At 45.2% G+C, this 13,216-nt stretch overlaps 1 protein-coding gene across 1 annotated transcript; it reads right to left on the bottom strand.

Moving 5' to 3' along the window:
* Positions 1-1,820: 1,820 nt before the first annotated feature.
* NKX6-3 (NK6 homeobox 3) lies at positions 1,821-6,838 on the bottom strand. The gene is made up of 3 exons (XM_089670270.1): positions 5,658-6,838; positions 4,423-4,592; positions 1,821-3,705 (listed from the first exon to the last, which is right to left on the bottom strand). Exons 1-3 carry the CDS (start codon positions 6,025-6,027, stop codon positions 3,475-3,477), a joined length of 771 nt encoding a protein of 256 aa, XP_089526396.1. The 5' UTR covers positions 6,028-6,838; the 3' UTR covers positions 1,821-3,474.
* Positions 6,839-13,216: the final 6,378 nt, after the last annotated feature.

Raw genomic sequence — 13,216 nt, 5'->3', positions numbered from 1 at the left:
TTGCACATGATTGGATGAAAGAAATCAGCATCTCATTTCAGAGCTTCCCTTCAGATATGAAGCAACTACATTTGCAGTGCACTTAAAGTGCACTTGCGGGTGCACGTGTGGCGCACTTGCAGTGCACAATATATTAGCCTTTAGTAAATCAACCCCAATGTGTCAATAAAGAACCATTCAATAGCCTTTTGTGCATGCTGGGTAATTCCTGCTACATCAAGGTCATCAAGAAACACAATGAGTAAGTATTTTCAAATAGGCACACTCAATATACTAAAGTATTGTTGATTACAGGAATTATACAGCTTGTATCACACAAACAGTATAAAATATAACTAGGTCTATAGTGTATCTTGTTTTTCTTTTTTTTTTTTTTTTTTAAACTCTGTCAACTGCCTAACATCACACACAGGCAGGGGCAGACTGGCCATTTGGAAACTCGGCACTGCCCGAGGGCCTGGGGTCAGTAGGGGGCCCCATGAGATGCCCCTGATACCTTTTTCATAGGCTTTTTTGAGTTTGGGCAAGGACACAGGGGCCCCATGATCCCCTATTGCCCGGGGGCCCCATGAGTTGTCAGTCCACCCCTGCACACAGGGATTGATTTACTAAAGGCAAATAGACTGTTCACTTTGCAAGGGAACTTTCCTCAGAGCTTTCTGAATGTGAAGTTTCACTTTGCAAAGACTACCCAATCATGTACAAGGAAAATAGAAAACAATATTTTTTCTTTCATATGATCAGGTAGAAGTCAACAGAGCTTCACTTCATTCAGTAAACTTTGGAGAAATTTACCTTGCAAAGTGAACACTCTATTTGCCTTTAGTAAATCATCTCTACTGTCTACTATGTGTATATAATTGTATCAAACATATGAGGCCTGTTGGTGTTATATATCTCTTTGCATTGTTACTGGAAACAGCAATGCATACTTAGAAACTGGGAAACAGGGTTTGAGGTCAGGTGAAAGTGATTGTAAACCTTTTTTTTTTATAAACATGCCATGTTACCTGCTCTGTGTAGTGGTTTTGTACAGAGCAGCCCCGATCATCCTCTTCTGGGGTCTCCTGGCGACACTCCCCGAGCTGTGCTGTCTGTAGCTATAGACACAGACAACACAGCCTGGCCTAGTCCCGAACTCCCTCTTTACAGGCTTTGATTGACATCAGCAGGTGCCAATGGCTCATGCTGCTATCAATCTGTCCAGTGAGGAGGGAGAGAGTGGAGAGACGTTGCTCTTGGTCACAATGCTGGAATAAGATCAAGCTCAGGTAAGTATAATGGGGGGGCTTGGGGGGGGAATCATGGCATAGAAGTTTTTTTTTTTTTAACCTAAATACAGAGAATGTATTAATGTAAAAAACCTTAAGCCCTTAGAACCACTTTAACCAGGAGGCAACGTTTCATTTTCAGATGAACTTTCACCCTACTCTACTATGGCTGAAAAGTCTGAATTAGATAAGCAAGTAAAGCTAAATAAAAGACCAAATATAAATCTTTCAAGAAAGCGTATATAACTATAATTTTTTTTGATTGAATGTTATATTTATGAAAGCCTAGTCATGACTGGTTTTCTTTTTTTTTTATACTGCTGCGTGTATAGATAGGTCCTCTTAAAGTAATTGCACAAGCTTGTAAACCTCTGACCATAATGATACTCATTATCTGTAATTGGAGAAAATGACAAATGCTTTACACCTTCGCTTATCAAACCTCATTAAGATAAATGACCTGACCCTCTAATTCCATGTCCTGGCACGCCCTAATGAGGAGTGCCATATTCCATCATTTAACCCTTTCTATCTACAAACAATGCAAAATTGGATCTGGTTTTGTTTTAATGTATTTGTTGGATACACATTTTTGCTGTAACATATGCTTCACAAGAAAACCTCTTATGCGTACATCATTAACAACCAAGAGCAGTGTTGCAGATACGAATATTTGAAGTCCAATATTAGAGGCTTCACAGATATAGGGTGCAAAGTTCATAGAGTTGATACATTTGTAGGGTGAGATCTTTGGAGCAATGGCAGCAGAGACAATGTGGATGCTTCTTTCATTGGTGTTCACTGTCTTTTATGTGTGCTGATTCAGGTTAACTCTTTAGGCACAGCGATTAGGAGCACCAAGTGATCCAGAATGTTCAGGATAAGCAATCCCCCATCAAAGTGCAGAGTATATAGGATATGTACTCCTCTTGGCTGGATTGTATGTTAAATATAAAATTTGTTTTTGTTTTGAACGCATTAGCTGCAATGCAGTAAAACTGTGTTATGCAGATTCTAGAACTCCGCTGTGAAAATTCGGCTGTGTTTGACGTCGTCCTGCTGAGTTTTGCGGTGCTGCTTCCACCAATAGTTGATGCTTATTTTTAATGAATTATCATTCATAGCTGTTAACTGAATTTCATTCCATGGACATCCCCAAGTTAGACTTATCACTGGAAATGTCCCTGATATTTAAGTCCAGTTTGAGTCACCTTTAAAGCGCTGTGTGCTTTTCTAAGATTTGAATTTATTGGAAAACCACATGTATAATCTGACAGCTCTTTCTATTCATATTTAGTAAACCTTCCTGATCAAAAACATAGTACACTTCTAAACATTGTAAACTGTATATATCTACATGACAATGAAGGTACCCAGAGACTTAAGACAAGAATCTATTGTGTACTGGTGATCTAGACAATAGTTTGTGAAGTTGATTCCTCCATAAATATACCAGAAAATATATGCTATCTATGTTCAGCTATATGTCTTTACTGTAAGGCCCTATGAATTTATTTCATTTTGCTGTTTTAAAATTGTAAGACCTTCTTGAAAAGTTAGTGGACATGCAGTTGGCAAGAAAGTTAATTTGTCATTGGTTGACCTCCCCATAGAATACTGGCAGATGATGTCTCAAATAATCCAACCCTGCTTTCAACATTTGAGCAGATAGGTAAAGTTTGGGTTGGTTATTTGTGACCAACAGGTTTGCGGATAGTGCCTCTCTAATGGGTATCTCTAGGTATACAGTGATTGCATATTGTCTGTGCTCTGAAAACATTTTTTTTTATTTCATTAAAATGTAATACATTACTCTCCCTTAATTTTTGCTGACTCAAGTATAAATCTTGTTTCTTCAAAGTTTGTAAGACACCTCTCAAAATATTGTCAGCAGTATTACTTCACTTATCTAACTTCAGTTTCACTTGGCCTTATTTCAAAGAGACAGGATTCCCGTGCCTTGCTTAGATGAATTTATCACAGAATAAATAGGACTATAAGACTGACACGCACAGGGGTGGATGGTATTTCAAGGTTGTAGTTATGACAGTATTGTATTTTTTATCTCTGGTCCATTCCATTACAGTCACATGATGCCTATCGCAGATGATGGAGTCCATGATTGTGTCCAGTAATAAATGATCAGTGATGATATTCTGAGGTTTCCCTCTGATGACATATGATTCTGTAGGGTTAGTCTTTATTACAAGTTGTGAGGGGTCAAGCTAAGCACAGAGAATGCTGCTCGGTGTTTCCGCAGTAACAGGCGGATTTTCTCATCATCTGAATCAGGATCTAGTGGTTTGCTGTATTCATCATCTTCATTCTCTGAAGGTGTCAGTTCACCAGGAGCTCGGGAGCAAAGGGATGGTTGGCTAGTGGGGTCTATACTGCTTTTTTTACGCCACTTAGTTCGCCGGTTCTGGAACCAGACCTGATAAGACAACAATAAACATCACAAGATCTGTTTATCCATCTGCCTTTATTTCTAAAGAATATGTTTCTGTATTAATAATTGTAATTTATTCTCTTTTGAGATTAAGAGGGAAATTATCAACTTGTATACTACATGTAAACAGTTCATAGTAAACTTGACGCAAAGTTCTTAATATCAAGATACAAGTCAAAGGGGCACCCTTAGCTCCTGTTCTTCACAATAAGAGCACAAGCTTTTTCTATCCAGCTTTGTAGATTGCTAAAAAGGGCTGGATGGGTTTCAAAATCCCCAAATTATGACTAATAATAAGAAAAAACATTGTAGATTGCTCTGGAGAGTATCCCATTGCCTTAAGGAATCAGGAAGGATTTTTTTTCTCTGAGGTTTAAGCTGTCTTCTGGATCACCAGCAAGTTTGTGGTTCTGATTATGCAGGTTTCTAATTTATTTATGGTTAAACTAGATGGATTTGTGTTCTTTTCCAATATCTATCTATCTATCTATCTATCTATCTATCTATCTATCTATCTATCTATCTATCTATGTCTCATTTTATATGACAAAAGTGAGACCTTGCATGTCTGCTATTACAGGTAAGTACATTAGGTCTATTGATGATACAGTACATATGACAACAATACAGAAATTTATCTCTCATACTTAGTATAATATTTCCTTCACCAGAAACATTGTGTGTAAGCACAGATATACCAACCTTGACCTGAGATTCACTCATGCCCAGGCTGAAGGCCAGTCGTGCCCTTTCTGGACCCGCAAGATACTTTGTTTGTTCAAAGGTTTTCTCTAGGGCAAATATTTGATGGCCCGTGAAAGTGGGGCGAGTGTGCTTCTTCCTTGAGGACATATCTGTATTTCCTGTTGGGACTGACAAAACAAAAAAAAAAGAAATAAATTGTGTGGCTGTACTGTTGGCAATCATCAAATTGAACAACGAGCATCTATATTGTTTAAGCACCTTAAAGATAACTCAACTCTAATGTTTTAAATTTTTTATTAGAAAGCATATTGACCAATGTATTTATACTTTGGGAAATAATTTTTTAATATTTATGTTTATGTTGTATTAACTTTTGCACAGTGAATGTTTTTACATGCCACTATAAGACACAGATAGTAAGCCAGTAGGTGTACCTTAATAGGCTTCTGAAACTGCAGCGCAGAGTGTTGGTGTTTTCACTCGTTTTTAAATTCTTACAATTTGTTTAGATACTGATTTTTTTCTTGCATGCAAAAAATAATTATGCTATTAAAACCATGTTTTAATTTGAGAAAGAGGTTATGTTTAATACTTAGTCCAGCTACTCTTTACTCATTCAATGCTTTTCATGAATGACATAAAGTATATATGACCATTTACATTTGCTGGAAATCTGCAGCATTCTTTTGCTTGAAACTGTTAAAATATCACTTGAGTGTGTTGCTAGCATTGTCCAGCTTTTCATCTTATTAATACTTTATATTTATTGAAAAACAGAATGCATATGTTTTCCTATATGATACTCAACCATATTGTGTTCCCTGCCTTTTATACCAGGAAATGTTAATAAACGTCCCTCCAGAATGTGTGTAGGTGTAGAGCAAGTGCCACCTACATCAGCAAATATAATCTTCTATAGGATTTGAACCACCTTTACAGGTCATAAATACTTTAGCGTACAAGTTCTACAGGCTATGTCCTTAATCATTTTCATGCTTGAAGTTTCTGTTTCTATTAGTAAGAATAGTTTGTTTAATAACACTCCATTATATCAGTATTTCTTCCTTTTTCCCCTTTATATTACTGGCATTTTCATTAAGATTGTTAGCTCATACAGGAATGATTTATTGCAAGTGTTGTCCTTTATATTTTTATCTCTTTAAACTTTCATTACAGCACAGCAAAAGTCTTTGAAATGTATAAATCAATAACAATATCAGCATATTACTCACCATTACTGAGTGTCCTGTTTCCTGCTCTCCAATCCTGACCGATATCCGTCCATGCAGTCTGGCCTTGTGTGCTGTATGGGTTTCCACCTTTAGCTATGATACCTGTTTGCTCTCCAAAACAGCTCCCTGTAGTTGAAGCTCGTCCATAAGCTGGGACAGCAGGGTATGCTGGAAGAACCCCACCATGTGGAGCAGGCAGGGGTCTGCTGAGTATGTCTGAGATGCCATGCGGAGTACCTATAGGGAGATGGCACCCCAGTACAGAACTGCTGAGCTTGTGGAAGGTAGTGTGGCCAGCGAACTGGCAGCCGGGGGATTTAATGTCAGTGTAGGCAGGCAGCATAAAGGCTCCAGGATGGTGTGTCTCCATAGTTGCAGTGGTTTAGATTGCCTGTTCTTGTGAGATTGCACCAGCAGTAAAGCTGGGAAACTCTTCAGGTTGGGTCAAACCCATGAAAAGGCTCTGGAACCAATTTAGTCAGTGACTCTCTGCCAGATTCTGGTGGAAGCTAGTAAAGTGGGTTTAATAGAATTCCAGAGAGACTGATCGGACTTTCAGGAAATACGTACTAGTTTCCAGGCTTGTCTATTGACCTGTACTAACATTCTCCCTTGTTTGTCCTTACTTCTGTTTGTCTGCCTTCTCTGGTCTACATTTATTATTCCATATCCCCACTTTCCCTGGGCTGTTAGCTCTTCTCGCCACCCTCTTCTTCCCTTTATTCTCCTTTGGCTTTCTCTCACCTTGTCTTCTCTCCCTGCCCCACTCTCTTTTCCTCACTATCTCTCACTCTATCACTGTCTCTCTCAAAGTCTCATTTCTCACTTGCCTTGCTCCTTCCGTGTCTCTCTCTCCAGCTCCCTCTTTTTCTACTTCCCTCTGTCTTAGTCTCTCCCTCTATTTTCTTTCACTCCATCTCACTTGTTTTGCAATCATCATTTCCTTTGTTCACTTTGCCTTCTTCGATTTCTCTTTCTATATTCCCCGATGCTTTCTCTCCTTCGCCGCCAGCTCTCGGATCTTTCTCCAAAACTTCTCTCTTAGTGTGTTTCGCCTTCCAAGTTCACCTTCCTGTTCTTTTATTTTTGTTCTACTTCTGCCTTTGATCCGGCAGCACTATTAACTGTCCTTTAATGGCTACCTATAGAATCTATTTCCCCTCCTCTTCAATCTCTGTAAGTTTTCTTCTTCTTATAGTCCTTCTCATCGAATGCAGGTGAACCTACACTTCACATTAACTCACCTCCTCCCTCACCCTTGCAGCTTAGTTATTGGCCAAGGTAAGGGGGGGTGATGGCCAATGATTGGCCGCTCCCTACAGCCTTCGCACCCTGCCGGACGTCCCTAGATAAATTGAACTTTAAGATAGGGAATTAATGAGTTTGATTTTTTTCCACAGAGATGTTTGTCCACAAACTAAAGCTGCCTATCCCCTCTGCTACAGCAGGATTTATGGCAAGCTAACAGATTGCAGTACACAGCCCAAGAACAATACATTTGGAGCCTTTGTCAATTGAAATTCTACTTTTTTTTTATTTTTACAGTTTTCTTTTGTTTAACTATTTACAATTTTCTATGTATACGAAGCACCATTTTCACTTCACGTTATGTACCTCAACTTTAACCAGAAATTATTTATATGACTAGCTGGCATATCTAGGCCAATTAAGACACAATGACTGTTAAGACTGATAACAGTCTACAGAGTTGATATGTGTTAGGGAACCAGTGATAATTTGGAGTTTTTAATGTCTCCTCCTAATTATTATTGACCTGCTGACTTATGTTGGGGTTAAAGCAATGGTGAAGATTTGGCAGAACAAAATGCATTGATTGTATATATAATAAATGGACAAGAAAGAGCAGAGTAGTAACATGAAGGTCAGGGATAACGTAAAGGCTCCTGCCATGAACCCCTGCTGACGTTCATTCACACTTTGTCCTTCTTGACTATCACCTCCAGTCCCCTATTTATTTATTTCATCCTCACAATCCTTCAGTGAAATCTGCCTTCCTAGGCTTTTCTGGGCATTTTTTAAAGAGCAACTCTAGTTTTTTTAAAGAATTTAAGTTTTTTAAAGAAAGATCAATTTAATATGAATAGTTTTAGCAGTCTATGCTATTGTTTCCATGTATAATTTGTAATTATATGTGTGCATATTTGCTTATTATATTTGTATAGTTGTGCTACACAATCATTCTGTCTTATTTCTCCTCTTATTTTACAGCAGGGGTACCAGACAGGGTCTGTCTGATCGAAAGCAACAGTCTGTCTACAGTTTCTATTGAGGTAGTATTCTCAGTGATTCAAATAGCCAGAGATTATATGATATTTGCCTAAGCTATAGGTCAGGACAGTACCTGGGTAAAGTGAGATATTGTTTACTCAAAATGATAATATAATATGGTAATGCTGATACATGGCCTACGGGGTGAGGTGAAGGCCCGCTTTACCTTTGCATATATCCCAGCCATACAGCAGATCTCTTTGCATACATGGAAAGTTCTGCTATGCACCATTGTATAAAAGGATGAAGAAAAGTGTGCCCTTTGTACAAATACAGTAATGGTGCAATATTATGTTTTGAAGACATAGAAAAAAAATAACAAATTGTACTACAGAAGGTATAATGATAAATGATGGCCTAGGACAACATGAAAACCTTCTGTCATTATACAGGCCAAAGCTTGGATCAGACATATAGGGAAACTACAGCGGCCTGTAGATGTAAATGTGCTGGTTTGGTTACATCACAGGATTCTCCCAGCTGTGAAATGGAGTGAAAGAATGAAATGTCATAGTTACAACTTTGTAGCAGGTTCATGTAAGTAAATTGGAATATTTTATACTTTAAATCACTGTGTTTATATGATGCTTTCTATGTCAGACTTAGTATAAGTATTATACAAGTATATTATTTGTAACATTTCCAGAAAGAGCAGGGCCCTCGAACCCCTTGTGTATTGTATTTAGAGATGAGCGAATTATTCAAAAATTCGATTCGGCTGATTCGGCGAATTCGCGGAATAAATTCGATTCGAGTCGAATATATTCGCTGCGAATTTAACTTATAAAAAGGGTGTTTCTAGGCTTCAGAGAGCCTTTATATTAGTGCAGAACACTGTACCTTTAATTTAAATGCCCTTGGAGTCTGCTGGGGAAGAGAAATAATACTGACAGTCAGTATGACATGCAGATGAGTGCCGTCGATCTTAGAATCACCACACAGTTCACTCATTTGGGCAGTCACGGGGCCAAAACCAGAGTGTGGAGCCACAGTGTGGCGGTGGAGGCAGCAGCAATGGGAGGCCATACAGCACCCTATGAAAAAATGGAACCCACCAGCAGTGTGAGGAGACCTGAAAGTGGCACATGGCAGAGTGTGGCGATGGAGACAGCAGCAATGGGAGGCCGTACAGGGACCCATGACACACTCTGGACCTGGCAGCAGCATGAGGAGGCGGTACAGGGGCCCATGACAGATTACGGGCCTGGCAGCAGCATGAGGAGTCGGTACGGGGGCCCATGGCAGATTACGGGCCTGGCAGCAGCAATGGGAGGCCGTACAGGGACCCATGACACACTCTGGACCTGGCAGCAGCATGAGGAGGCGGTACAGGGGCCCATGACAGATTACGGGCCTGGCAGCAGCATGAGGAGTCGGTACGGGGGCCCATGGCAGATTACGGGCCTGGCAGCAGCAATGGGAGGCCCGTAATCTGCCAGCACCCTATGACAAAATGGAACCCACCAGCAGTGTGAGGAGACCTGAAAGTGGCATATGGCAGAGTGTGGCGATGGAGACAGCAGCAATGGGAGGCCGTACAGGGACCCATGACACACTCTGGACCTGGCAGCAGCATGAGGAGGCGGTACAGGGGCCCATGACAGATTACGGGCCTGGCAGCAGCATGAGGAGTCGGTACGGGGGCCCATGGCAGATTACGGGCCTGGCAGCAGCAATGGGAGGCCATACAGCACCCTATGACAAAATGGAACCCACCAGCAGTGTGAGGAGACCTGAAAGTGGCACATGGCAGAGTGTGGCGATGGAGACAGCAGCAATGGGAGGCCGTACAGGGACCCATGACACACTCTGGACCTGGCAGCAGCATGAGGAGGCGGTACAGGGGCCCATGACAGATTACGGGCCTGGCAGCAGCATGAGGAGTCGGTACGGGGGCCCATGGCAGATTACGGGCCTGGCAGCAGCAATGGGAGGCCATACAGCACCCTATGACAAAATGGAACCCACCAGCAGTGTGAGGAGACCTGAAAGTGGCACATGGCAGAGAGTGCCGATGGAGACAGCAGCAATGGGAGGCCGTACAGGGACCCATGACACACTCTGGACCTGGCAGCAGCATGAGGAGGCGGTACAGGGGCCCATGACAGATTACGGGCCTGGCAGCAGCATGAGGAGTCGGTACGGGGGCCCATGGCAGATTACGGGCCTGGCAGCAGCAATGGGAGGCCCGTAATCTGCCAGCACCCTATGACAAAATGGAACCCACCAGCAGTGTGAGGAGACCTGAAAGTGGCACATGGCAGAGTGTGGCGATGGAGACAGCAGCAATGGGAGGCCGTACAGGGACCCATGACACACTCTGGACCTGGCAGCAGCATGAGGAGGCGGTACAGGGGCCCATGACAGATTATGGGCCTGGCAGCAGCATGAGGAGTCGGTACGGGGGCCCATGGCAGATTACGGGCCTGGCAGCAGCAATGGGAGGCCCGTAATCTGCCAGCACCCTATGACAAAATGGAACCCACCAGCAGTGTGAGGAGACCTGAAAGTGGCACATGGCAGAGTGTGGCGATGGAGACAGCAGCAATGGGAGGCCGTACAGGGACCCATGACACACTCTGGACCTGGCAGCAGCATGAGGAGGCGGTACAGGGGCCCATGACAGATTATGGGCCTGGCAGAAGCATGAGGAGTCGGTACGGGGGCCCATGGCAGATTACGGGCCTGGCAGCAGCAATGGGAGGCCGTACAGGGACCCATGACACACTCTGGACCTGGCAGCAGCTTGAGGAGGCGGTACAGGGGCCCATGACAGATTACGGACCTGGCAGCAGCATGAGGAGTTGGTACGGGGGCCCATGGCAGATTACGGGCCTTGCAGCAGCAATGGGAGCCCCGTAATCTGCCAGCACCCTATGACAAAATGGAACCCACCAGCAGTGTGAGGAGACCTGAAAGTGGCACATGGCAGAGTGTGGCGATGGAGACAGCAGCAATGGGAGGCCGTACAGGGACCCATGACACACTCTGGACCTGGTAGCAGCATGAGGAGGCGGTACAGGGGCCCATGACAGATTACGGGCCTGGCAGCAGCATGAGGAGTTGGTACGGGGGCCCATGGCAGATTACGGGCCTGGCAGCAGCAATGGGAGGCCATACAGCACCCTATGACAAAATGGAACCCACCAGCAGTGTGAGGAGACCTGAAAGTGGCACATGGCAGAGTGTGGCGATGGAGACAGCAGCAATGGGAGGCCGTACAGGGACCCATGACACACTCTGGACCTGGCAGCAGCATGAGGAGGCGGTACAGGGGCCCATGACAGATTACGGGCCTGGCAGCAGCATGAGGAGTCGGTACGGGGGCCCATGGCAGATTACGGGCCTGGCAGCAGCAATGGGAGGCCGTACAGGGACCCATGACACACTCTGGACCTGGCAGCAGCATGAGGAGGCGGTACAGGGGCCCATGACAGATTACGGGCCTGGCAGCAGCATGAGGAGTCGGTACGGGGGCCCATGGCAGATTACAGGCCTGGCAGCAGCAATGGGAGGCCCGTAATCTGCCAGCACCCTATGACAAAATGGAACCCACCAGCAGTGTGAGGAGACCTGAAAGTGGCACATGGCAGAGTGTGGCGATGGAGACAGCAGCAATGGGAGGCCGTACAGGGACCCATGACACACTCTGGACCTGGCAGCAGCATGAGGAGGCGGTACAGGGGCCCATGACAGATTACGGGCCTGGCAGCAGCATGAGGAGTCGGTACGGGGGCCCATGGCAGATTACGGGCCTGGCAGCAGCAATGGGAGGCCATACAGCACCCTATGACAAAATGGAACCCACCAGCAGTGTGAGGAGACCTGAAAGTGGCACATGGCAGAGTGTGGCGATGGAGACAGCAGCAATGGGAGGCCGTACAGGGACCCATGACACACTCTGGACCTGGCAGCAGCATGAGGAGGCGGTACAGGGGCCCATGACAGATTACGGGCCTGGCAGCAGCATGAGGAGTCGGTACGGGGGCCCATGGCAGATTACGGGCCTGGCAGCAGCAATGGGAGGCCATACAGCACCCTATGACAAAATGGAACCCACCAGCAGTGTGAGGAGACCTGAAAGTGGCACATGGCAGAGTGTGGCGATGGAGACAGCAGCAATGGGAGGCCGTACAGGGACCCATGACACACTCTGGACCTGGCAGCAGCATGAGGAGGCGGTACAGGGGCCCATGACAGATTACGGGCCTGGCAGCAGCATGAGGAGTCGGTACGGGGGCCCATGGCAGATTACGGGCCTGGCAGCAGCAATGGGAGGCCGTACAGGGACCCATGACACACTCTGGACCTGGCAGCAGCATGAGGAGGCGGTACAGGGGCCCATGACAGATTACGGGCCTGGCAGCAGCATGAGGAGTCGGTACGGGGGCCCATGGCAGATTACGGGCCTGGCAGCAGCAATGGGAGGCCCGTAATCTGCCAGCACCCTATGACAAAATGGAACCCACCAGCAGTGTGAGGAGACCTGAAAGTGGCACATGGCAGAGTGTGGCGATGGAGACAGCAGCAATGGGAGGCCGTACAGGGACCCATGACACACTCTGGACCTGGCAGCAGCAAGAGGAGGCGGTACAGGGGCCCATGGCAGAGTGGCGAAGCGTAAGCAGCTTAAATTGAAGGCCATACAGAGGCCTATGTTAAAAATAATAACATGTTTGGGGCATGATTCATGGCGGATTTAGTCAGTTGTGTCAGGAACTGGTGGTTTGAAATCCAGACTAATCCACGCCTGATTCATTTTCACAAACGTGAGTCTCTCCACACTTTGGGTGGACAGTCGTGTCCTCCGTGGAGTTACAATACCTCCTGCCGCACTAAACACGCGCTCCGATGCCACGCTACTGGCCGGGCATGACAGCTTTTCAAGGGCAAATTCAGCTAGTTGGGGCCAAAGGTCAAGTTTCGTTGCCCAGTAGTCAAGGGGATTGTCTACCTCGGTTGGCAGGGTGCTGTCCAAGTAGGCCCAAGCCTGTTGTTTGAGGTCCTGCTCCAGGTCCACCTGATGCTGCTGCTGCTGCGGCTGGTTAGTAGTTTCCTCACTGCGCTGGTGAAGAAAGCTACTCATCATCGACTGCAGACTGAGGCAGCCGCTGCTGGTGGAGCTGCCACTGCTCCTACCACCCCACCCCTCCCCTCCCCTGCTGCCATGGCAGCGGAACGCGAGCGCACAGGGCCCACAGTGTCTGAGGATGGACGTTGGCGCAGAAAGGCAGAGACCAACTGACTACATAGGTGGTTTTTATAGTACG

This window comes from Staurois parvus, unplaced genomic scaffold (assembly GCF_062004578.1).
Source record: "Staurois parvus isolate SC_StPar_1 unplaced genomic scaffold, SC_StPar_1.0 ptg000088l, whole genome shotgun sequence".
In the NCBI taxonomy this organism is placed as follows: Eukaryota; Metazoa; Chordata; class Amphibia; order Anura; family Ranidae; genus Staurois; species Staurois parvus.
The sequence above is the reverse complement of the archived record's forward strand: the minus strand, read 5'-3'. Positions and strand labels throughout refer to the sequence as shown.